At 49.8% G+C, this 22015-nt stretch overlaps 1 protein-coding gene across 1 annotated transcript in view; it reads left to right on the top strand.

Moving 5' to 3' along the window:
* Nucleotides 1–1555: 1555 nt before the first annotated feature.
* Nucleotides 1556–22015, top strand: part of KCNB1 (potassium voltage-gated channel subfamily B member 1) — a 121330-nt gene continuing 100870 nt past the window's right edge. The window contains exons 1-2 of the mRNA XM_035343734.1: nucleotides 1556–3074; nucleotides 4120–4807. Of these exons, the coding sequence (XP_035199625.1) occupies nucleotides 4241–4807 (567 nt within the window). The 5' untranslated portion in view covers nucleotides 1556–3074; nucleotides 4120–4240. The remainder of the gene's footprint in view (nucleotides 3075–4119; nucleotides 4808–22015) is intronic.

The raw sequence follows: 22015 nt of genomic DNA, 5'->3' as shown, positions 1-22015 counted from the left end.
AGCCAAAACTCGTGGGCCACCAGAGCTGCCGTGCCGCTCTCTGCTGGAAACCCATTGTTCTGAATGCCATTGCTGTGACAGCCGCGGGCTTGTTTGGTGCGAGGATCCTCTCTTCCTCCCAGCCGTTTGTTTGCTGTGACCAGAAAATGATGTAAATCAGCCTCCCCTCTTGCTTCGCAGGACGGACGGAAGATGCCAGACTGTTGTACGGGTGTGGGTGTTTGTGAAGCTGTGATACTTTTCCTTATGCAGGCAGAGGAGTCACCGCGGATCAGCAGAGGGATAGTTCCACATCCAGGCTCAGCCTGCCATGCTCTCACGCTGCAGCCCAACAAATGCTGCCTTCCACACCTTTTCTGGCTGGCAGGTGAAATCCAGGTCAGTGTATACCCCTGACTGCAGGCCCAGTAGAACACATTTATGCCATACCCTGTGCATTTCCTCTTAAGTACTTGAGGTTGAAGGTATTTCCTTGTCAATAAGTGCTATAATAGCTGGGAAGGAAGAGGGTTTGCAACAGACTGCATTCAGGCATTTGGCTGGCTCCATAGGCTGTGGAAATAACAAACCACAAATAAAGTATGCAGAAGCTCAGGGTACAAAAAATATCAATCAAAAGGAATATCCAAAGCAAGAGCGGGTTAGATAACCTTGGGGAAGAGAGAGCAAGCTGCACATTCCTGCATCCTCAGGCCTGCACTGCCCCTTGCTGACAAACTCGCCAGCTGTGGAACAAGAAGTGCTGCACAGAACAGACATCCCCGGGGAGAACATCCTCTCCTCCCGCCCAGGCTGCTGGATCACCCCGGGCACAGCCAGCTGGAGGGGCTGCAGGGCTCCTTCCTGCTGCTTCCACCTGAGGCTCGAGTATGATTTTTCATCCCCAGCTTTTGTGGAAGGGCAAACACAGAGCAGTGCAGGAACCCACACCTCCATGCTGGCCCTTTGTGTCCCTCCCATGGCTGGTTTTCTGTTCTCTTGCCAGACCACGTGCACGACATGGGCTGCGTAGCAAGAGTGATGTAGAAAGATACAAATGTCCTGCTAATAAAACTGAGTTGCTTCTCTCCCAGTGATTTAACTGTACTGAATCTGATGCATGTCCCTGTATTACGCTACTTGTCATTTTCCCTCCCACCATTCTCTTTGCACAGAAGAGCGTCCTGCATTTGTCACAACAGGAGATAATGTGCCCTGGATGCCAGTGCTAACAAACAAATAACCTGCTCTCATGCAGCGCCTGCCAGCTGGAGGTTTCAAGGCTCTTTGTAATCATTAACAGATTTAGCTTCACAGCCCTGATGAGGAATTTTCATCTCTATTGTAAGAGGGGTAAGGTAGGGTCTGGAGGTGAAATGATGGGAAAGGAAGAGGAGAAGTGAAGTGCTCTGGGTACTGGTTGTAGGTTTTCATGACATGGGGGAGCTACTTCAGTGCAAGTGCACTGGGCTGGGCTTAAGCTGGCCAGCAATCTCTTCTCCCAACACTTCCTCCCACCTCCCCACTGAGTGCTTCTCTATGCCTTTACTTCCCCATCTGCAGAAGGAAAGTAGGGGCCCTCTTCTCCTTGTAAGAACTTCTGAAATACACAGATGATACATGCTGTTGTGGGAGGTACTGGAGAGTAGGGCCCTGCCAGAAAAATACTGTTTGGGATTTCAGAAGGTCATCTCTTAAGAAGACATGGACATTCAAATGCCAAAGATAGCAGCATAACATCAGCACTGTGTACACTAGGAAACGGGAGCTGGGTAAAGGGAGAAGCACGGAAAGCAAGGAGGAACAGCACTGGGAGTCTTTCCCAAGTTAATCATACAAAGCCAGACACCAGGCTCCTGTTTTAGAAACCCTCAAGTGGGAATTGTCACTAAGGAGCCCAGGAGCCACGGTCAATCAATGTAAAGAGGAGAAAGGGCTAACGAGCGCAGCTGTTCACCTCTGCTACCCCAGCCTAAGCAGGTGAGCTGCGTTAAGTGGTGCTAATGTACCCATTAAACAGCGTTAATGGAGCCCCGGGCTCCTGGTGAGGTCCATTTTCTCCTGTCAGGAGGGAAGCAGGAAAGTGGTAGAGGGATACTTTGAATGCTGCAGTGTTGCCTTTTCTTTGTTTTCGCTGTGTTTTCCGGTTAGAAGGTGCTCTTTTTTTTTTTTATTATTACATACAGATCCCTAATCAGCATCAGGGATCCATTATTATTCCTCCTGTCTGTATCTGCAAATACATGCAATAATTCTGGGAATAGGCTCTTGCCTTTGATGAGAGACTGCTGGGGTGGAGATGAGGACCCAGCTCACCCCCGGCACGCGGATTGATGTGTGGCCTCGTTGAGCTCAGCTGCTCCTAGCTCAGCAAGCAGGGCCTAGAGAGAGCTGAGGGCCCTGCTGGGCTCACCAGCACTCTGCTCATCCTTCTCCTGGCTCCCATCCCTGCTCCTGCTTTCACCGGGAGCACGGTGGGGATAACCCCGTCCTGCTGCGGAGGGATGCTGCGGCTCTCCCCTCGGTAGGGCTGCTCCGGGCGCCTTTCCCCGCTGCAAATCTCCCCCGGGGCGGCGGGGCCAGGCCAGGAAAGCGTTAACCTGCCCTGCAATGCTGCATCCCAGCTCACGGTGGAGCTGCCTTCCTCTCTTCCACCCCCAACTTCCAATTCACTCCAAACAACTCCGGGACAGAATTGCAGGGAAAAGCTGGAGGTTCAGCCTCGACTTGTTGATCTCCGTTTACGAGGCAGCAGAAGGAAGCACCGGAGCTTTCCTTTGTGTCCTCGCCGGGAGAGGGGCGGGGGGAGGGGGACAGATGCGGCTTCGGCGTTGACGGCGGGCAGGAGCGAGGAGCCGCAGCTGAGGGAAGGCCTCGGAAAAGCTTCCTGCCGAGGGATCCGATTTACCTTCTTTCGCTTCCCCTCCCCCTGGGCTCCGCGGACAGACGGGAGCGCGGCCGCCATCCCTGCGCCTCGAGGCTGCCCGCGGGGGGATGCGAGCGGGGCCGCCCCGGCTGCCCGCCCCGCCGCACCATGTAGTCGCCCTCGGCCCCGCACAGCCCCGCACCGCCTCGCTGGGAGCCCGCAGGAGGAGGTAGGTGCGGGCCGGGCTCGGCCCGGAGGAGGGGAGCCTTCCCCCGGCCGGGGAGCAGCGGCCGCGTTTGGCTGCCGGGGTGGGGGGGCACCTAGCTCGGCGGGGAGAGGGGCCGAGCCCCCCCGGAGCTGCGCGGCTGGGCAGGGAGAAGCCGTTCCTTCCTGCGCCGGGGTTTCTCTTCGTGCCATCTTGTGTAAGCAACAGTGCTCGGGGCTGTTCTAAGCCGCCCGGCTTTGCGAGGAAGGCTCGGGGGTGGTTCTTATTCCCGTTTTCGTTGGTTTCCCTCTTATGCAGAGGGCTGCGTGGGGTGGGGGGTGGGCGTCCCTGGGTAGCCCGGAGAGGTAGAGTGGCTGGAAATACTCCCCCGTTCCCTTCCCCGGCGCTTTCCTCGGGAAAATTTGCGAGGCTGGAGTTATAAAAAGCCTCTGCTTTTCCACGGCTCCTACGCGGAGGGGAGTTGCCCCGGGAGGGTCGCAGGGGTGACCGGGGGCCAGCGGTGGTGGAGCCGCTTCTCTCCGGGATGGGGGCCAAGGCGGCAGTACCCCCAGTGGCTGTCGGCCCGGCTCCTTTCGGGGCTCTTCCCCTCGCAGCACTGTGCAGAGCCCTTTAATCCACCAATTCCCAGCCTTTTTTCCAGCACCAAAAAGACCAAAAAAAAACACCGCACCGGTGCCGTGCCCAACCTCCTCTCCCCCAGCCCGTGCGTGCAGCCGACCCTCCCGCACAGCTCCTAGGTCCCAAGGTGGCGGGTGGCGTGGGGGGGTCGGAGCCACGGATCTGGGGGGGTTGGGGGGGGCATCACCCACCCGCCACCCGGGGGAGCTCAGCGGCGGCTCCTCCGGCGGCCACGTGGGCGCGGGCGCCGCGTTCAGCACCGCGGGCGCGGACAGCGCCTGCCCGCGGCCGCCCGCCGGGGCGCCGAGCGCGGTTCAGCACCACGGGGGCGGACAGCGCCCGCCGCGCCCCCTGAGCTGATTAACGGGGCCGGGCGCTGCCCCGCGGGGATAAGGCCGGCCTCGGGCCCCATGGTTGGCTTCTCTTACAGCTCCGGGGCATGGAGGGGAAGGAGAGGTGAGGAGAAGCCGGCCCCCCCCCTCCCCTTCCCTCCCCCGCCAGCCCTCGCCCCGCGCCGCGCCTTGGAGCAGCCAGCCTGAGGGGGACCAGAGATGCCTCTGGGGATGAATAAGCATGGATCTCGCTCTACTACCTCTTTGCCTCCGGACCCCACGGAGATCATCAGGAGCAAGGCCTGCTCCCGCAGGGTCAAGCTCAACGTGGGGGGGTTGGCCCACGAGGTTCTCTGGCGGACCTTGGACAGGTTGCCGCGGACCAGGCTGGGTAAGCTCAGAGACTGCAACACGCACGACTCCCTCATGGAGATCTGTGATGACTACAACCTGGAGGAGAATGAGTACTTCTTCGACAGGCATCCCGGGGCATTCACCTCAATCTTGAACTTCTACCGTACTGGCAAGCTGCACATGATGGAGGAGATGTGCGCCTTGTCCTTCAGCCAAGAGCTGGACTACTGGGGGGTGGACGAGATCTACCTGGAGTCCTGCTGCCAGGCCCGCTACCACCAGAAGAAGGAACAGATGAATGAGGAGCTGAAGAGAGAAGCCGAGACACTGAGGGAAAGGGAAGGGGAGGAATTTGATAACACTTGCTGCGCTGACAAAAGGAAAAAGCTCTGGGACCTCCTGGAGAAGCCCAACTCCTCCGTAGCGGCCAAGGTAAGATCTCCATATCTTCTCAAGTCTTGTGTATGTTGGCTTGTGACTTCAGTGATGGTTACACGAGGTGTTGCCCTCCTGCCCTTGCTTTAGTGTCTGGGCAATTGTGGCTCAATAGGTGCTGTGACTGAAGGGGAGAAAGACCTCCCAGTTTTGAATGAAGCTTAAAATACATTTTTTGGGTAGTTTAGAAGGTATCTGGTTTGTGCTTCCCTGAGGGCTGCCTAGGCTAGTCAGTATGGGAGCAGCTCCACAGAGCCCTGGGTCAGCATATACTGATTGCTGGGGCTGGAGGTTGGTAGGTTTGTTATTCTGTGGTCTGTCCTGATGTGTTGTGTAACAGAGATTGCTTAGGGCCCAAAACGTGTGTATCCTACTGCTTAACCAAACTGGTTTTTAAATGAGGAAATCTACTTGAACTCCTAGACCCAGGTCCAGTTCAGAAATAATGCATTCCCTTTTAGGATGACTTCAAAATTTTTCAAAATATCTCCTAGATATGTGTATCACGTACTCCTAGGCTGCAGGTCTGCTAAAGCTAGTATCTGAATTTCTTCCTTTACCTGATTCCAGACTATTTTAAGTCTCTGTGTACAAAGCTGCTGCAGCTCTGTCTCTGTCAATAGTTGAAGTGCTGCAACTCTGAAGTTGGTGCCAGTGCAACAGACCTATTTGAAACCGTTTGGAAGATAAGATCCTCGTTAGGAGAAACCAATGTCAGAGTTGGCTCTGATAATTTAGCTGTCTCATGTTAGTCACATATTCTTCACTGAGGAAAATCTCTGCGAACACAGTGATTCAGTAACCATGGGGACAAAAGTAAAGGGGGAGAGGTTGAAAACTGTAGGATGGATAACTGGAAAGCATGAGAGACTGAGCAGCAGGGACCAAAACTTGCATTTTCTATGTACTGGCATCCTCATGGTATGACAAAGAAGTAGAAAGTGATGTTACAGAGGTGGCTGAGGCCTATCTCTTTTGTATGTGCATTTGCAACTGCAAACCCAGGCTCCATCCCTCAGGAAGCCGGGGTTTGGAGGGCTATGTATGAAAACAGGCTTTTCCTTTCCCTGTCTTCTCCTGGAAATTTTGCACACCATGAATGGAGAGCATGTGTGAAGTTTTGGGAAGGGATTTTATTAAGTGTGGAGCTAAATGGCTCATTCTGGCAGGGGAAGGGAAAGGCATGGTCTGCTACTGAACCGATTATCACTTTTTTTAATGACAAACGGAGCCCCAGAATGTCTTTTTCTCTCCAATGGCACAGATGACACTGTGCTGAATGCATTAATCATTTATAAGGCTCCTTTGGCACAGTCCTGGAATCCTGAAACACAGGCCCCGGGCTTCGCTGTCTGTGGCACTGACTCAAAATCCATTAGAGACTGTTGATGTTCATGATTTATTGTATATGAGCAGGGGGTCATCCTTGCCAAATAAGTGTCTTTTGTGATTTATAAATGAAATACACTCTAGCTTCATTTTCTGAGAAAATTCTCGGAGTAAGTGCATTCGGCATTGCAGGCTCTGGATTAATTGAGAGTGAACCGTAATGCATTATTATCCTTCCCATTTAAAGCTCCCATTCTATGGCTTCGTTACTGTAATGACAATGGTTGCTGTATGTTCTCAGACCTCAAATATTTCTGCAGTTCTCAAGCACTGATTTTGACTCGTTTCAAATGTAGCAAGAAAAATGGGCATGATGAACAATTAGCTTACCAGGCAGGGACAGGAGAGCTGGTAAGCCTGTTCTTTATCCATTTTTCTCCCTGCTGGTGGATAGCTTTTCTCTCCTGCCAGAGTGTGCCCTTTGCTTTGATCACCTTCATGAGAATTCATTCTGCATATTGAATAGGCTGGGCCCAGTCTTTGTCTTCTGATAGATGGGCACAGGGATAGGGACTTGGCAGCCTGACCCGTTATCTGACCCAACCAGCTGTGCCCAGGCTCCACTTCAGGCTGCGTTCTCTAAATCTGAGCCTGATAGCTGAGAAAAGCTGGCCAGAAGCTGTCTGTTCAGTGGAGCACTTTTGCTGAGACTACAGGTCTCCAGGAACTTCTGTCATCTTTCCTAAAGCCAGACTTGACCTGCTTCGCCAGGTCTGGGCGCTCCAACTGTTCCTATAGAACAGCGTGCTTTGTCCCCTTTCTGAGGTTTAATGACTGTCACTGAATGACTTAGTATCAGTTTTCCCCCAAATTATTTTCCTTTCACTTATTCTTTTTCTTCAGACTTGTACCACTCAATGCAAAAGTTTTTTTTTTTTTTTTTTTTTTTTTTTTTTTTTTTCCCCTTGTGTTTAAATATAACACTTACAGGCCATGCTTATGTTCTCTGTAAGGAATCTAGAAAATGTCTACAAATGCATGTTCTCCCTAAACCCAACACAATGTCCTGGTAAGCCAAGCACCATCATCTAACTCCTGCTCTGGCAAGGTGGGGTTTCTTGCTGGCTGTCAGCACTGTTTGTATTTTAACACTTTCTGCACAACACCTAACCAGATTCCTCCATAATAGCTTGCTGCAGAACTTCTCGTGGTGATACTGGGAAGAACTAAATCTTGAGAGGGTGGGTCATTGTCTTGTTTGTTTTAAAAAGGAATTATAGGTGAGTTACCTCAGGGTGGAAAACAGCCTTAAAATAAGGGAAGAAGAATCCCCTAGCCCTTCGTTTTTGTTGCTCCGTTATCCAGTGGGGATTTGCCCGTATCTTTTGACTAATCTGTCTGGCTTTTAAACTAACCACCTCATGGCAAGCACTGACTTATTTATGTCCGACGCTACACCCTGTACGTGACCAGAAAGAACACTCTGTTAGATCCTGTATTACCCACTCCTTGAGAGCCTCCAGATCTCCCAGATGAGGAATTAGATGGCTGTTGAAGCCCCAGGGTTACTGCCTTGTCACCACCCACTGCTAGCACAGGGGTGTTTGCTCCTTCCCTATAACACTTCAGCCCTCGTGGCTGTAACCAAAGCTGCGCTGTCCTCGTGACAGGGGCTGAAGGGCTACGTGGCAGTACTCTGGCTGATCATCCCTGCACGTGGAGTGCCCTTCCCTGGCGTCAGGCAGTGCAACAGGCACTCGAGCCCTCTAACCCACCGGGCTGCTCGGCTCTGAGGCTCTGCTGCACTGCTGGGCTCGCTTCACTCAGTGGCAAAACTCATACACACAAAACTCAGCACAAGGGAGGGACTCTCCATACCAAATTAAAAAATATTGAGTAGACATTTATTTAATTAAACTCCTCATTTCTCCCTTTCTAACCTCACAAGGCAAAGGATCAGTTTCTCCTGCTTCCTGCAACTTTACTTGTCTGTATATCCCTGAGAAATACCCACTGCAATCTTTGTGGATGCTTCCTTCTCTTCCTGTGATCGCTGTCTCTGCATGTTCCTGCTTATTTCTATAATTCTCCCAGTAGTTTTTTGTTTTTATATCATTTCTCCTGAACTTTGGTGTACTCACAAAAACCATTTTTGACCATGAAGGACTCTGGTGCTTACTTCTGTCTGGATTTACTCCAGAAGAAGACGAGTATGGATATTTTCTGGGATAGTTATTGCATTTTGTTGTGTGGTGGTTTTCCTTTGTAGTTTCCTTAGGAAAGTAAACCAGCTCTCCAGAAGCCAAACTGCTGCTGCTTTTCCTCGGGACTTGGTGTAAGCGTTAGGGCAGCAGTGGCTAGCAGTTCTCCAGCACTCTGGTTTGGGGGTTTATCTGAACTGGCCTTTCCCTCACCAAGGCTAAGCCTGAGCAGCTGGTTTCTGCCGGCTGCAACCCAGTTAGCAGCCCTGGATTTCCAGAGCACAAGTCCCTCCCATAGCTGTTGTTTTTACTAATGAAACTAGTTAGGATTTGTGGGTCTATCTGCCTGGAGAGGCATTCATGTCCCCTGGGGCAGTCAGCCTAGCTGTAAATCCAAGTAGACTAAAGAGCATCCTGAAAAATCACAGGCTGCAGTTGTTTCCTGCTTTCCAGTATAAACACAAAACAAATCAGAGCCACTCAACACCTTAATTAGCTTATAAGGTATTGGAAATCCTCTGATCACTTGCAGAACTGCTGGAAAGATCCAGCATCACCCTTCTTGCATCTTAGGGAGAAAAGAAATCCTTCCTACTTTGAGTTCTTACAAATCATTTTCCTGATCAATATCTGAGAAATTAGTGTTGCACAGTGGGGGACAGGAGGGGAAAAGCCTGCTTGTCTTACAGACTCCTGCGTGTGCTGGGTTCATCTATTTTTCTCTTGCTGTCCTGAAGGCTGAGAAAAACAGGATGACATCACCCACTTTGCAAAAAGCTGCTCTGCATATCTGCATGTCAAGTAGGCTATGCACTTCCTCTCTGCTCACCGAGGGCTGCTTCCACTTCTCACTTGTTCCTGTCTCGTTGGGAGCTCAGCTGCAGCAGTCCCTCCATTCTGGCAGGCTACTTCTCATCTTTTTGCCCTGTTCCTACAATGCCTTTGCCAGTGCAATAATATCACGTTTATCCTTGAAAACATGCAACTCCAATTCAGTAATCTTATTATGCATGCCTCTACATTTGTTGAACAGCTTTTCTCGAGCTGCCCGCTGCTCTCTGCTGCTAATCTCTGGGTGCATTGCTTAGGGATTGAAGAGGTTGCTCTGTAAGCTCTCTCCTTATTATTATTGATAGTAGGGACAAAATAAGAATGATAAAGCCTCTTGGAGATGCATTTGCTACATCTAGAGCGTTCTTCCCCCACATGGGCTTTCTATTCCTGTCCCTCCCTTATGGCGTGCCGTTTTCATTCATCTCCAAGGCAGTGCCTGCGTTCAGCAGAGGAAACCCCTCTCCCTAATTGTCGGGGTCGCATCCCAGCCCTGTCTTCTGTCTCTCAGGCTCCCATCTCCGGGCAGGTGTTGACTTTGACAGTTACAGCTAGATTGCCCACATTTTGCTGGCAGCTGTGTCTTTTTTTTTTTTTTTTTTTTTTTCTGATGCAGCTACTGCCTTGGCTTTCCTGCTATATATAGGAGAATATTCCCCTTCATCCAAAGTAAACTTCTGCCTTTGGAGAACATCAAAAGCAGAGCCCCATTCCAAAGCCTTTCCCATGGGCTCAGGGATTTGCCACTTTGGTTTATAGCTTATCGCTGGGTTTCTAGCACAGCACTGTCCTGTGGATACACAAACAATTGCTGTTCTGTATCAGTCTCATTTCATCCTGCAGCTCCTTTCTGGGTGCATGTCCTTCCAGTGAGTTTATAATACCTCTTGCCTGGGGAGCCCTAATTCCTCCAGCCATTCCCTGCAGCGTGTCCTTTGCTTCTGTCTCACTGATGACCTTTCCACAATGTATTGCTGTGCCACCACTTCCAAAACTCCCCCACACGACAGCCTCCCTAAGCCCCCAGTTTAGGGCAAAAAAATAATAATAATGCTGCCAGGTCAGTAGCTGTGTCCTGTGGTTCTTTGTGGGCACTAAAGAATCTTGCCAGTGATCCTCCAGCATGGGAGGCGCCATGGCATCGGCTTCTCTGCCTCCCACATCCCTAATGCAACATCTCCTGTTATTTTCTGGTGTACATCTGCCAACAGCAAGCTTACTGCAAGCTCTCCAGGTGGGATCCTCCCCTGTCAAAGGTGATCCTTTCTCCAGACCTAATCCTGCATCACTGGCACCCCCGGGATCCAGGCAGACAGCTGCCTGGCATTTGCTGCCATAATGTTTTGGGTTCAGCAGCTTACGATACAAACCTGCAGGCATGCAGCCTTGAAAGCATTTTTTAAAAAAGGAAAGTTAAAATTATTAAGCCTGGTAGTCCTCTTGATGTACATACTATGCTTCATGGGCTGGTGTGCATAAACATGTATGTAGGCATCCCCCTGCATTTTTATCTTACCTGTAACTTTGCTAGGAGAGCCTGGACCACGTTTGTGGTCTTCCTTGAGGGCAGGTATCCACATCTGTATGAGAGTGCCTGCCTCAGGAGGGAAGCGACAAGCTACATGCTCGGGATGAATTTGGTGGAGGACGTGTGCTATAGAAGTACAGTCGACGCTATTTTTAAAGCACCAGCTCTCATTTGTACCTTTGAAAAATCTGTCTGAGATTCATTCCCCTTGCTGCTCAGTGTTCTCCCTTCCTCTCAGTTGCTGAGCCTGTGAACAGATATGATTTAAGGTGCCAACATCACCAGTCAAAAATATAGGAAATGGTGCAAAAACGGAAAATCCCTGTTTTTTTTTTTTTCAGCTGTAACTGCAGAGGCTTAGGAATAATGATTCAGAAGACAAGTGCTGGGCCTGATCCATGCAGGAAATGCAGGCATGGTGTGATGCTCACAAAGCGTGAGTGCAGCTTCAGCTGGTACCTGTGCAAACAAAGCCAGGGTCAGGCACGGTGTCCCCACCTGGGGTGCGCCAACTGCAGCAGCAGCCAGAGCTAGCTATGCAGAGGTGCTCCAGAGCCTAGTGAAAAATCGATTATTTCATTTTTTTAATACTTTCTTCATTTAACTGTTTTCGTACAGTGGGATAAGTGTCCTGGCCATCAACCTGTGAGAGGGAATGGGGTGTTTAGCTCTTGGTTCCTCCTTCTGTCTGTTCCTCTTGATCCCGCAGTTCACAATTTCCTTCTGATTTCTTTCAACGTGAAGCCCCCACGGAGAGAAATAATCCAATGCTACTTTTACAACACGAGCGTTGCTATTTTTCACTACTAATGGCAAAATATTTATGTCAAAGAAAGTTCACAGCCGATCACTTAGTTCTTATAATAAACACAGTCAATATGATTTACTCCATGGAGATATCTGGCAGCAAGAGAAAAGACGGTGGGGCCAGTGAATGTGAGCAAGGCACTAATATTAGCTTTCCCTGAAGAAGCTATACATTGTCCCTGCTTCTACTACACGGAGGCAGGCAGGGATCAGAAAGGTTGTGTTGCCACAAGAGTTGCCCACTTTGCTCCCTGCACGGGCTGGGTTGGCTGCCCGGGAGCAGTGGCACGGAGCTCGCTGGCCTGATGGTGCTGAGCTGCTTCAAGGGCAGAGCGGCTTCACCTTGCTCTGGGCTGTGCACCTACAAGCTGGCAACAGCCCTGTGATCCCTGCCCATCGCTTAGGGCTGGGGACCTGAGCTGCTTTAGCTCTGGCACCCTTTATCCTTAGGATGACCTTGCCCTCAGGTTAGTCCCTGGGGAGGTATCTGCACACACCTCCTGGCTCTCCCAGTTGGTACAGCAGGGGCAAACCTTGGACATAAGCTTGTCCCGGGGTCTGACTGGTTTCTGATTTCTCTCTGCTGCCCTAGCTCTTCTTGGCCTCTCTTGTCTCCTTTATCTGGCACAAGCCGAGTGCTTCCCAGCAGGAGTCAGGGAGGTCTCCTGATTTTTAATGGGAAAAATCTACTCATTCTACAACAACTCCAGAAAATTTTCAGGCAACCCTACACAAGCGCCGTACCTTTATACCGGCTGTAGCCCCCTACCAAAATACTAGCACTCAAATATCCCAAGCACGTTTGTTTTCTAGGTCCCACAATGACACAGGCAGCCCCAGCTCTGCCTCTGTGGAGGGCAAAACTCTCCCATGGAATGTAATGGGAACAGACGAGTATTATAACGTCTGTACTCATCAAGCAAAGCTCTCAAAGTGCTTTGAAAAGATGGATTACTTAAGGCCAGGACAAACCTGCGGTATATGTATTATCCCCATCTTAAAGTGAAGAGATGATAATTGCCCAAGGTCGGTGAGGGAGGCCAGGGCAGAGCTGGGGGGGATGACCCTGGTTTGTGCAAGTCACCGGTGTGTTCCTGTGCTGGAGGTGAGCTTCCAGCTGCCCTCGCCTGCTCCCCCTGTAGCATCCCATCACAGAGGAAGGGGCTGGCAGCTCTTCTGCGGTTCACTGAAGTGGTTGGGGTGAGAAACCAAACCTCTTTGTTTCAGCAGGGGTATTCCTGTTTGGTGAGCCCAGTCTGCGTGGGAAGGTCCTAGAGAGCTCTGTCGTGTTAGAGGAACGAGTGGGTACAGAAATGTGGAAAGGTTTTCTCTGTAAGGTCTAAAAGCACAAGGTCTGTCCTCGGGCGATTTCTGATGCAGTTCTGACTGGGAAGGGGATTCTGGCAAACAGTGCTGAAAAGCAAGAGCGTGCAAATATTAGGCAATATATATAATTATACTGTGAAATGATATCATCATACTGAATACCCAATGCATTATATATCTATACATATGCGCATATAAGTATGGAAATTCCTTTGTAGCAAAATTACCCCGTAGAAGGAAGGTATTTGTTTGCAGCTAAGAACTCCTAGTCCTAACAACCAGCTCCTCTCTTCAACAAACATAGCAAACGTAGTGAGCTACTCAAGCATTACTCAACAGGAATTATATCTCCTCAGACAAAGCAAGTGCTGCCTTTGACGCTACCACTATTCACACAAAGAGGGACAGTAGCTGGTCAGAGCACGGGCTTTTTGTTGCTTTGGGATCTTCCTTCAACATGTTTTAGGCAGCGGCGGGAAAACTCTTGTGTGGTTTGCAAGGACAGGGGTATTCAGGGGAGCAGCAGCCTCTTTCCCCACTGAAACTCAACATCTGCCCCGATTGTGTCTTCCAAACCCAGGGCTCCAACCCAGCAGCTTCGTGTGGATTTTCGGAGAGGGGAGGCCCCGTGGTTTGATCCTTGCTGAGAGCACAAGGTTGCACCACTGCCCCCCTCCACCCCCCCCGCCCTGCCACCTGTCCCGTGCCACCTCCAGGTGACACGATGGCAGCCAGCCCCTCCCTTGGCATCCAGCCTCTGCCTGGCCTCAAGGACTCACCAGCACTGTTATGAATGTTGCCCCTTTCCCCATTCACAAGTCTCCCCCAGACATTTCATAATCTCTGTGTTTCTGCTGCCTGCTGAAGTTTGCAGCCGGTCTGGTCTAATAACATCCCATCTGTGACTGTTTTGTGACTCTTCCCCCAAGGTGCAGTGTAGGGAAGGTGCCTTAGGTCACCACCATGCTTCTCAACTGTGTCTCTGACCTGGGTTTGGACAAGAGAAATCAGCAGTAAAGAATATAAACCAAAGTGCTTGTCTGTGCCTGGATCTCATGCTGATGAAACACAACATCCATTGGGCATCCAGCTAATGCAATCAGAAACTTGTGTCAATAATGTAGGGTGAACAGTCACGGGGAAAAAATAAAATAATAATAATAATAATAAAAAACAACAGAAAAAAAATATTTTAAAATTCATTTCTCCTGTGGTACACCATCATTTCCAGTTATGAGTTCAACTCATTCAGACCTGTTTGGACTAGGATTCATGCAGAGTCTCTAGCCAAAAGCTCAGATTAGTTTTAAGTCCATTTGCTCTTGCTCATTTTTGAACAAAATGAAGCTTTAAATCTCATTTGCGTTACATAAACAGCATTAAAGCCAGAAATACTCTCTGATTGGTAGTGATGGATGAAACGTTTCTACGACATGATTATCCTTACCAAACACTATTACAGACCTAAGATTCCTTGTGGGTATTTCTTAAAAAAAATACTCATGTTGTTAAAAGACCAAATTGAAGATGTGAGCAACGAGGTACGTCTTGCAGTCTCAGTACTTAAAATCTTGTGTAGTATTATCTATAGTAAGCATATTTTCCGTGACAAGTGAATTCTTCTCCGCATGCTGTATGTGCTTTCTTTGGCTGGTTGCAGTGATATCTGATGGTTTTCTCTCTTCTCCTCTCCTTTTTTGATCTTTTCCTGCTCTGGCTGTATTCAGCACACTCAGTTCTAGACAGGCTCTCATGTTTTCTCTGTAAGCAATGCTCTATTCCCCAGATTGCTGAGGAATGGCCATAAGCACGACCAAGCCCCTCGTGCCCGTCTGCATGCTGCTGTTGCGCCGGGTGCTCGCGGGAAGCGCCGTCCTTGGCTGCTGTACAGAGGAGGCGCTGGACGCGTGCTCTGCGTCCCGCTGGGTTTATTCTCGGGCAGTTGTGAGTGTAAAGCGGGACTGGGGATGTGTTGTTGCACAAAGCTCTGGGAGCAGCTCCTTGGCTCCCTGAGGAGCCTCTTTAACAGGACTGCTCCTTATCTACAGCTATTTGTCGGCTGTCGGTCCCCAGCTTTCTCTGCTGTGGCATCCGAGTGCCTCACATTGTGTTTGTCCTCCCAGATGTGCTGTGAAGGAGAGCAGCATGATTATCCCAATTTACACGGGGAGCTGCAGATGGGCTGCCTGGCTCCTCAGGGTCTGTGATGCATCAAGGACCGGAGCCCGAAGCCATCCCTAATCCCAGCATCACTTTTTTCTCTGGTGTGGCTGAATCCCAGCCAAGAGTGTCCAGGAGGCAGCTGCAGTACATACGAGGGCTTAACAATTCCCTGAAAATGCCTAGGAGCCCATCTCAGATCAGGGCTTTTTTTCAGGTTTATGGGAATCTTGCTTTGTATCTGGCCCATTCTCAGATCTGAAGAAGTTTATTCATACAGATGTAACGTTCGTTTCCAAATGTCCACCCATTGCTCTGCATGCGTAATTCCTTTTGCATCCTGTGCTTTTACTAATTGTAGTGATCGTGCACAGAACTCTCTCCTGTTCCTCATCACTGGTGCATCTCAGCACTTCCACTACCTGAAGCTGCTGTAACGTCTCTGTACTTCTCCGTATCTGGCCATTCGCAAAGCTCCACGTGGCTGGATGGAGGAGCGTAGCTCACTTTTGGAGGCACTTTGCCCTCTGCCATCAGAAGAACCCAGCCTTGGTGGTGGAATAGGGAGCTGTTGCTCCTTGTTTACTTATTCGTGATTTTTTTTTTTTTAGTAAATCTGTCTTCTGTAGCATAAAAGTTAAGTTTTTTTAGAAAATAAAAAAAAAAAGTGTTGCCTCCTCTCCTGTTGATGTGCCAGAAGTTTATTAATACATAATAATTATACTTCGCATTTCTTAGCTTCTTTCATCTGAGGATCTTAAAGTACCTCACAAACATTAATTAAGTAATCCTCAAGACTGCCTGGTGCAGTAACTATTATTATCAATCTACACTTAAATGTAACAATGGAGAAGAAATTGTAAACAAGAAAATCCCCAAGATGCAGCCAAGAGCAAGCCTGGCCTAGCAAGGTAAGGCAAGCTGGAGCAGAGACCATAATTCTGCAGCTCTGTTTTGTGCAAGGGAAGCCACCCGCCTGCCTGTCAATACACAGGTGCCCTACATTTGGGGTTGGCTGGTGCTGGGCACAGAGCAAGGACCGTGGGTAGGCGATTTTCTAGACCAAGGTGGTATTATCCATGCTGGCGGGAGGAAGGTTGAGGCTGGCAGCAGAGCTCATGTCCCTGGTTGAAAGCAGAGAGCCTTTTTCTGTTGCTGGTTAGGAGGACCCCAGGGTGCAGTCCATGAAGCTTACTTAGTGTCCCAGGAAGACTTTCCAGCCCTCAGCAGACCTGGCTGTCCCAGCTCTCAAAGCGATGGGGTCTCCTCTGATGCCTGCCCCAGGTGGGTGCAAGGAGCCCAGTGCTGCCAGCACGGCACAGCCAGTCCCTCCGGGGTGTCACTGTGTGGGGACCTTCCTTCTCTGATGGCTCCAGGCTGGGGAAGGGGATTTTGTGGTGTCCCCACCTAGAGCAGCCCTTGCCCATCCAAACGTCCCTCCAAGCACAAGGCTTTAGGAAGTCCTGGGCAGGGTGGATGGCAAAGCTCACCTTAGTTCTTCCCTCTAGGCCCTTGGACCAAGTGTTGCACGAGCATCTGCGTCTCATTATCTTGACTGGCGTCACTCAGGAATGAGTTTGTTCTCAGAAAGAATAGCTTTTGTTAGGGTAGGACGAAGATTATAAATAAATAAATGCCAAAGTTGTGGCAGCAAACGTCCCCTGCCTTTACAGCTGTACCTCGCACTTGTTGCCAGCGAGCAGAATTAAACTCAGTCAACGTGCAGCTATTCTTAGCCTCTAATCCTCCTCAGGTAAAAGTCTGATTGATCTCAGCAGGTTTTGCAGCATTCAGCTGAGAAAAGCCAAGTCTTTTGAATGTGTTACCCGTTACTACGAGGATGGGAGGCTCACACAGCTGTAGTCTGGGGGTTTGCTTTGAGCACCTGCCGGTGTTCGCAGTGCATTAGGACAGGTTATGTCGGTGTCGGGAGGTGCCCCACGAAGGTGGTGTGGCCCCGCTTCCCCAGCAGTGCTGACGCCCCTCTGGCACCACGAGAGTGCCCAGATGGGTCAGCCCCGGCTCTGCCTTCAGCAGGAGATGCCTGAGGGCACGGCTGGCACTTTTGGTTCATTTTGTTGTGGGCTTGGAAGCTGGCTCCAGGTATATTGGGTCCTATTTATTGCTATTTTATTTCTTCAAGCTAAATTTAAAGTAGATGAGGCGCAGCATGTGTGGTTAATTCCCAGTGCCCTGGGCCTGCTAGACCTGCCTCAACTGAAGCAGATCTCAATGGGAGTGCTTCAGGACCAAGACCTTCAGGCTTCCAAGGAAAGAGCAGACCCAACCCTCTCTGTGCACAATTTGGCCCCTTCCTGACTCCAGGGTCCCGTGGGTGGTTCAGCAGGACAGCACAGGGAGCTTTTCTGCCGTCCTGGTACGGAGATGTTTCCACCAGACATGAGTTGTTCTGCGTTCTAGATCACGTCGCGTATCAGAGATCATTTTGCTAATTGACACGTTAGTGCTTTCTGCCTGTGTTTGCACACAATGTTATTCTATAGGAGTAACTGTAGAGCTCCAGCAACCCCAGGGAATGAGCTCATTCAACACCTGCAGCCCTGGCCAAAGCCAGCTTCAGCATATGAAATCTACCTGCGGAAATATGAGACTTTCATCGTGCCAGGCAAATGCAAAAGGTCTCACTCGAGTGATGCCTGGCCTCTCTTTTGTCTCTGCTCAACATAGGGGCAGGTGTAATTCCATTATTTTCACATGCCTGTTAGCTACTGAACAAACTTGTTAAAGTTTCTGTCTTTTAATGGCCATGAATGAAACCCTCTTGACTTAGTGGTTATTTTTAAAGATGCTCTTAAGAGCTTCTTGTAAAGTGGCTGTGAAATACTTCTTCGTTTGCACTAACTTCTGGGAAACTTGCTCCATGGTCCAGAAAACTTGGGCATGGAGAATGCCACTTCCAGGAGTTATAGGTGTAATTTATTGAATCCATAAACTCTTTGTAGGAAGTTCCATATTTTTGTTGTGTGTTTATATACCACTAAGTGCAATACTGCCCTGACTCACGGCTCATGTATGCTACCCCAAAACAAGCCATAAATACGTTTCACAGAGAACACAAAAACTGCTCTTGAAAGGTGTGGGGTTTAGTTTCCATCACTGTTAATCACTGGCCTTTTTCTTGGTGGGTCAGTGCAATTCATTATGAACAAGCATCCCTCTGAGTGGAGAGTATCTTGTCTCTGACAGTAAGCAGCAGTGGATGCTTAGGGAAAGATCAAGAAACAGGACATGTTTCTATCCCTTTGGCAAGGAAACATTGTTAGTGGTTTGGGTCAACCTGCACTCCACAACGATCCACAATGCTTGCTCTAGGTGCAAGCTAGGCTGCTCAGTAAAGCAGTGAAGCAAGCTCAACTGCCTTTCCCTGCTCTGCAGCTGCTCTGCTTGCCTCCCCACCACTCCCTGGGTCCCAGTCCACAGCAGGGCTGCAAGCAGTGAGGAGCAGCAGGGATCTGACACCCTGCCTGCTCGTCCCTCCCCGCAGAGGCAGCACTCTCCAAAGCAGTAAGCGGAGCAGGCATGCAGAGAAAGTTATTGCTTTGGCTGCCCCAGCTCGATTTACCTAAGCTGGTTGCATCACAGGTTTTGTTGCTATAAACTAATCCTAAAGGAACTCGGACCCAAGCCCCTGGGTGCCCTGTGCCAGTTTTGGTATGTGAGTTTGTTGCTGATACTTTCCACACGGATGTAACCCGTGGGTTTGGTTTGAGCAGACAGGCAGACGTGTGTGCGCAGAGCAGGGCGAGCAGTTCAATTTTGTGCACGCACTTGCCGCGATTTAGCATGCAAAGCAGGCAGCTGGAATATGCAAATGGATCTTGCAGTTGATACAAGCAATTACTCAATCTGCGTGTGGAAAAACAGGATAATCGTGTGCAAATTAGATGTGTCATTGCACGTGGAGTGGCTGTGTGTCTACATGGTCAGCAGGTCAGATTCCTTCTGTTGATAATTAGTGAATTTGTATCCTAAAGGAAATGAAATACTGAGTCTCCTCCTAATATTATTTTATTTTTTTCATTTTCCACCAAGTCCCTAAACAGTTTAGCTCCAGTTAAATCTCTGCTGTCGTTTCATCCCTTGTTCCCCACATTATCACCTGCCTGCTGGGACGTTTCTTTACCTTATCATTTTTTGGGGGAATGAGCCATAACCATGGTAATGGGCTCCACCTTCCTGCCCATAGAATGGTCTTTTGCACCAAAAGGACACTACAAACCCCTCTTTAAAAGACCATTTCTTTCAGTAAACATCCTTCACTGCTGACCTCCTCACTGCAGGCTTTCCAAACGTGTTTCTGGTGTGTCCGATGAGCCTGAATTTAGCTTGATTTTCCTGAATTCAGCCTGGTGGCATTGTCCTGCTCTGGTGGGCAGGAAAACTCCAAGCTGAGAGCTGGCAGCCTGTTGGCAGTGATGGGGCTGGTATCAGCACATCAGGGGCACGGCTTTGCCCCCAGATTTCTGAGCAGACTCGTGAAGGTCATTTGCTCTCCTGTGCCTCTGGCCCACATCTGCAAAAGGCAGAAAATCTTTCTTTGCTTTGCCCATGCTGGTCTTGGCAGGACATAAATCCTTGGGGAACCGCTTTTTTTTTGCTCTGTACTTGTACATTGGAGCCCTAATTCAGGGGGCAAAGCAAACACAATCTGCCTTTTTACCGCTCTGCTGGTGCACCATCACTGGAGCTTGTGTTCTTCAGAAGGAACACAGATAAAGCTCAGTTTGGCCAGCTGTCTTCTTTTTGATTTAGTGTCTTAGGTGGTCAACAGCTAATGATTAATCTTAAATGTCACCTCTTTCCCTTTCAGACTGATGCCTTAAACTGTTGGGATATTTCAATACATTTTAAGTAAAATAATGATGCGCCGTGCCAAAGAACAGAGAGCAAGTATGGCAAAGCTCCAGCCTTTGCACCTGTTCTGATTTGCTTTTTTTTTTTCTTTTTTTCTGAAGTGCTGTATAATTGTCTTCTTCATTAGCAGCCTGCTGAATTCTGGCATGTGAGGGATTAAAAACTCTAATGAATATGGATTATTTCAACCATTTTCCTCTGGGACCAAGTAGAGGATGGAGACTGGGGAGCTATACATCGGTGCATGAACGAGGGACAGGAGATGCCTTCCCCTGCCTTTTTAAAAATTTCTCTCTTAAGAGTGAGTATCAAAACAGACAGCTGATCCTCCCTCGCTGCCTTGGGGCGTACACAGTGCTCACATCCAGCCAGAGCCTCCCGCTGGGTCTGGCTAGAGGCAAGGGGAAAACCTGCTGCGGGTGGAAGGCTTCAGCACGTGCACGCTGCCAGCACGCGAGCAGTCTCACTCGAGTCAACAAGCCATAAGCATCTGCTTAACACGAAGCTCGTAAAAAACAGGGAGTGAGTTGTTGTGCAATTAAAAGCCTCATTTCACCGAGAAGGCCGGGAGCACCTGCTAGCTACGTTTCCATGAAAATAAGGACACTTTCCTCCTTTGGTTAGGATTCCTCGATGCTTAAGGTTAATGTGTCATCTGCAGCATCCGAGAGGCCTGGAGAGACTGTTTCTGTGGAACAGATGTTCAACAATCTGCATTTTATTTTGCTGTCAGTTTGGGTTCTTTTTCACTTCTACTCGCAGAAATCAGCTCCTTCAGACCAAGGGAAAGCCAGCCCACTGCTCTGATCGGGCTCCTCCCGAGGGCATCACAGAGCACTCCATGAGGTTCCCATCAAGCCTTCCTTACCCACAGGGAAACTGAGGCATGCTGAGACACTAGCAGCTTTCCAGGCCAGGTCTGAAGCACAGGCAGATGTTTCCCAAACCAAGCTGGCAATGCCCAGCCCTCCCCACAGAGCCGGTGCTGGGGGCACACACCTCCAGGCCATGCAGAGCGGGGAGTACAGGCAGCAGCCAGGTCTTCGTCACCAGCTAATAAATCTCCCTCGTTAACTGGCTGCACAGCGACACTATTCCTCTCCAGGTGAAGAATCACATGGCCATAAAACTCTGTAATATAAACACGGCAGACGTAGTCAGAATCCTATTTCGACAGATTTATGGCTTGACTATGGAGCAGCAACCTTGCCTGGGCTTTATGCCACCAGTAATTAATATGCATCCTGGGCTCTGTTTTCCTTCTGGACAGTGTACTCTTGCACGCTTATGTTTTAGGCTGCAAGCATGAAAGTCTGCCATCCTCTGAGGGAAGAGACTGTCCTGGGGAGGCTGTGCTGGAAAGCTAATGGCCTGCAGATTGCATGGAAGTGATGGTGAATGGCCAAATTTGGGAGAGCAGCACTTCGCCAGCCTGCTTAAAGCCTCCAGGTAGCTGGCAATGAGTCTTTGGGCAGTGGTTATCACAAGGACGGTCAGTGTGTGCCATAGTTTCTGCCTACACTGAGATTAAGAGGTCGCTGGAGAGACCTCGTGCTGCCTGCTGACACTGGAAGGTGCTCTCCAGTTCCCTGCCCCATTGTGGGAGTTTCAGACACGACAGCTGTTCCCCATAGGTACAAATACCTACACCAAACCTCTGGATGCAATTTCTTTGCTACTAATTTATTCTAGTCTCATTCAGCAGAGCATTTACATGTAGGCTCTACTCTCAGCATGTACTGTCATATCTTGCTCGTGTCCCACCAAAGCTGGATACAGGTGTGCTCGTGCTCTGCTGAAGCAGATCAGTGCCATGGGACAGCCAGGTGTCTATCTGGGCAATCCAGAGTGCAGTGGTGACACACAGGGGCAAGGGCATGAAGAAGAGATTTATTACCAGCTCCTATTACCTCCTAGGAACAGGGCAGGCAGCAGGGTCCCGTTGTGCCCTGGAGAAGCAAGGGACCAGATAGGGATAGATCGTGCTGCCTCCATTCACCTCCTGTCCTCAAGTGCTGGCTAAAGTCCCACTTTATTTCCTCCTCTTGAGGACTTTTCTTGGAGCAACACTGGGGTCCTTCGTTGTCCTCCTCCAGGTGTTTGCACCCAGAGGTGAGCACAGGAGCTGCCACCCCTGGAGCTGCTGCC

Source organism: Oxyura jamaicensis, chromosome 20 (assembly GCF_011077185.1).
Source record: "Oxyura jamaicensis isolate SHBP4307 breed ruddy duck chromosome 20, BPBGC_Ojam_1.0, whole genome shotgun sequence".
Lineage (NCBI taxonomy): Eukaryota > Metazoa > Chordata > Aves > Anseriformes > Anatidae > Oxyura > Oxyura jamaicensis.
Note: the sequence above shows the minus strand (reverse complement) of the source record. Positions and strands in the feature narration are given on the sequence as shown.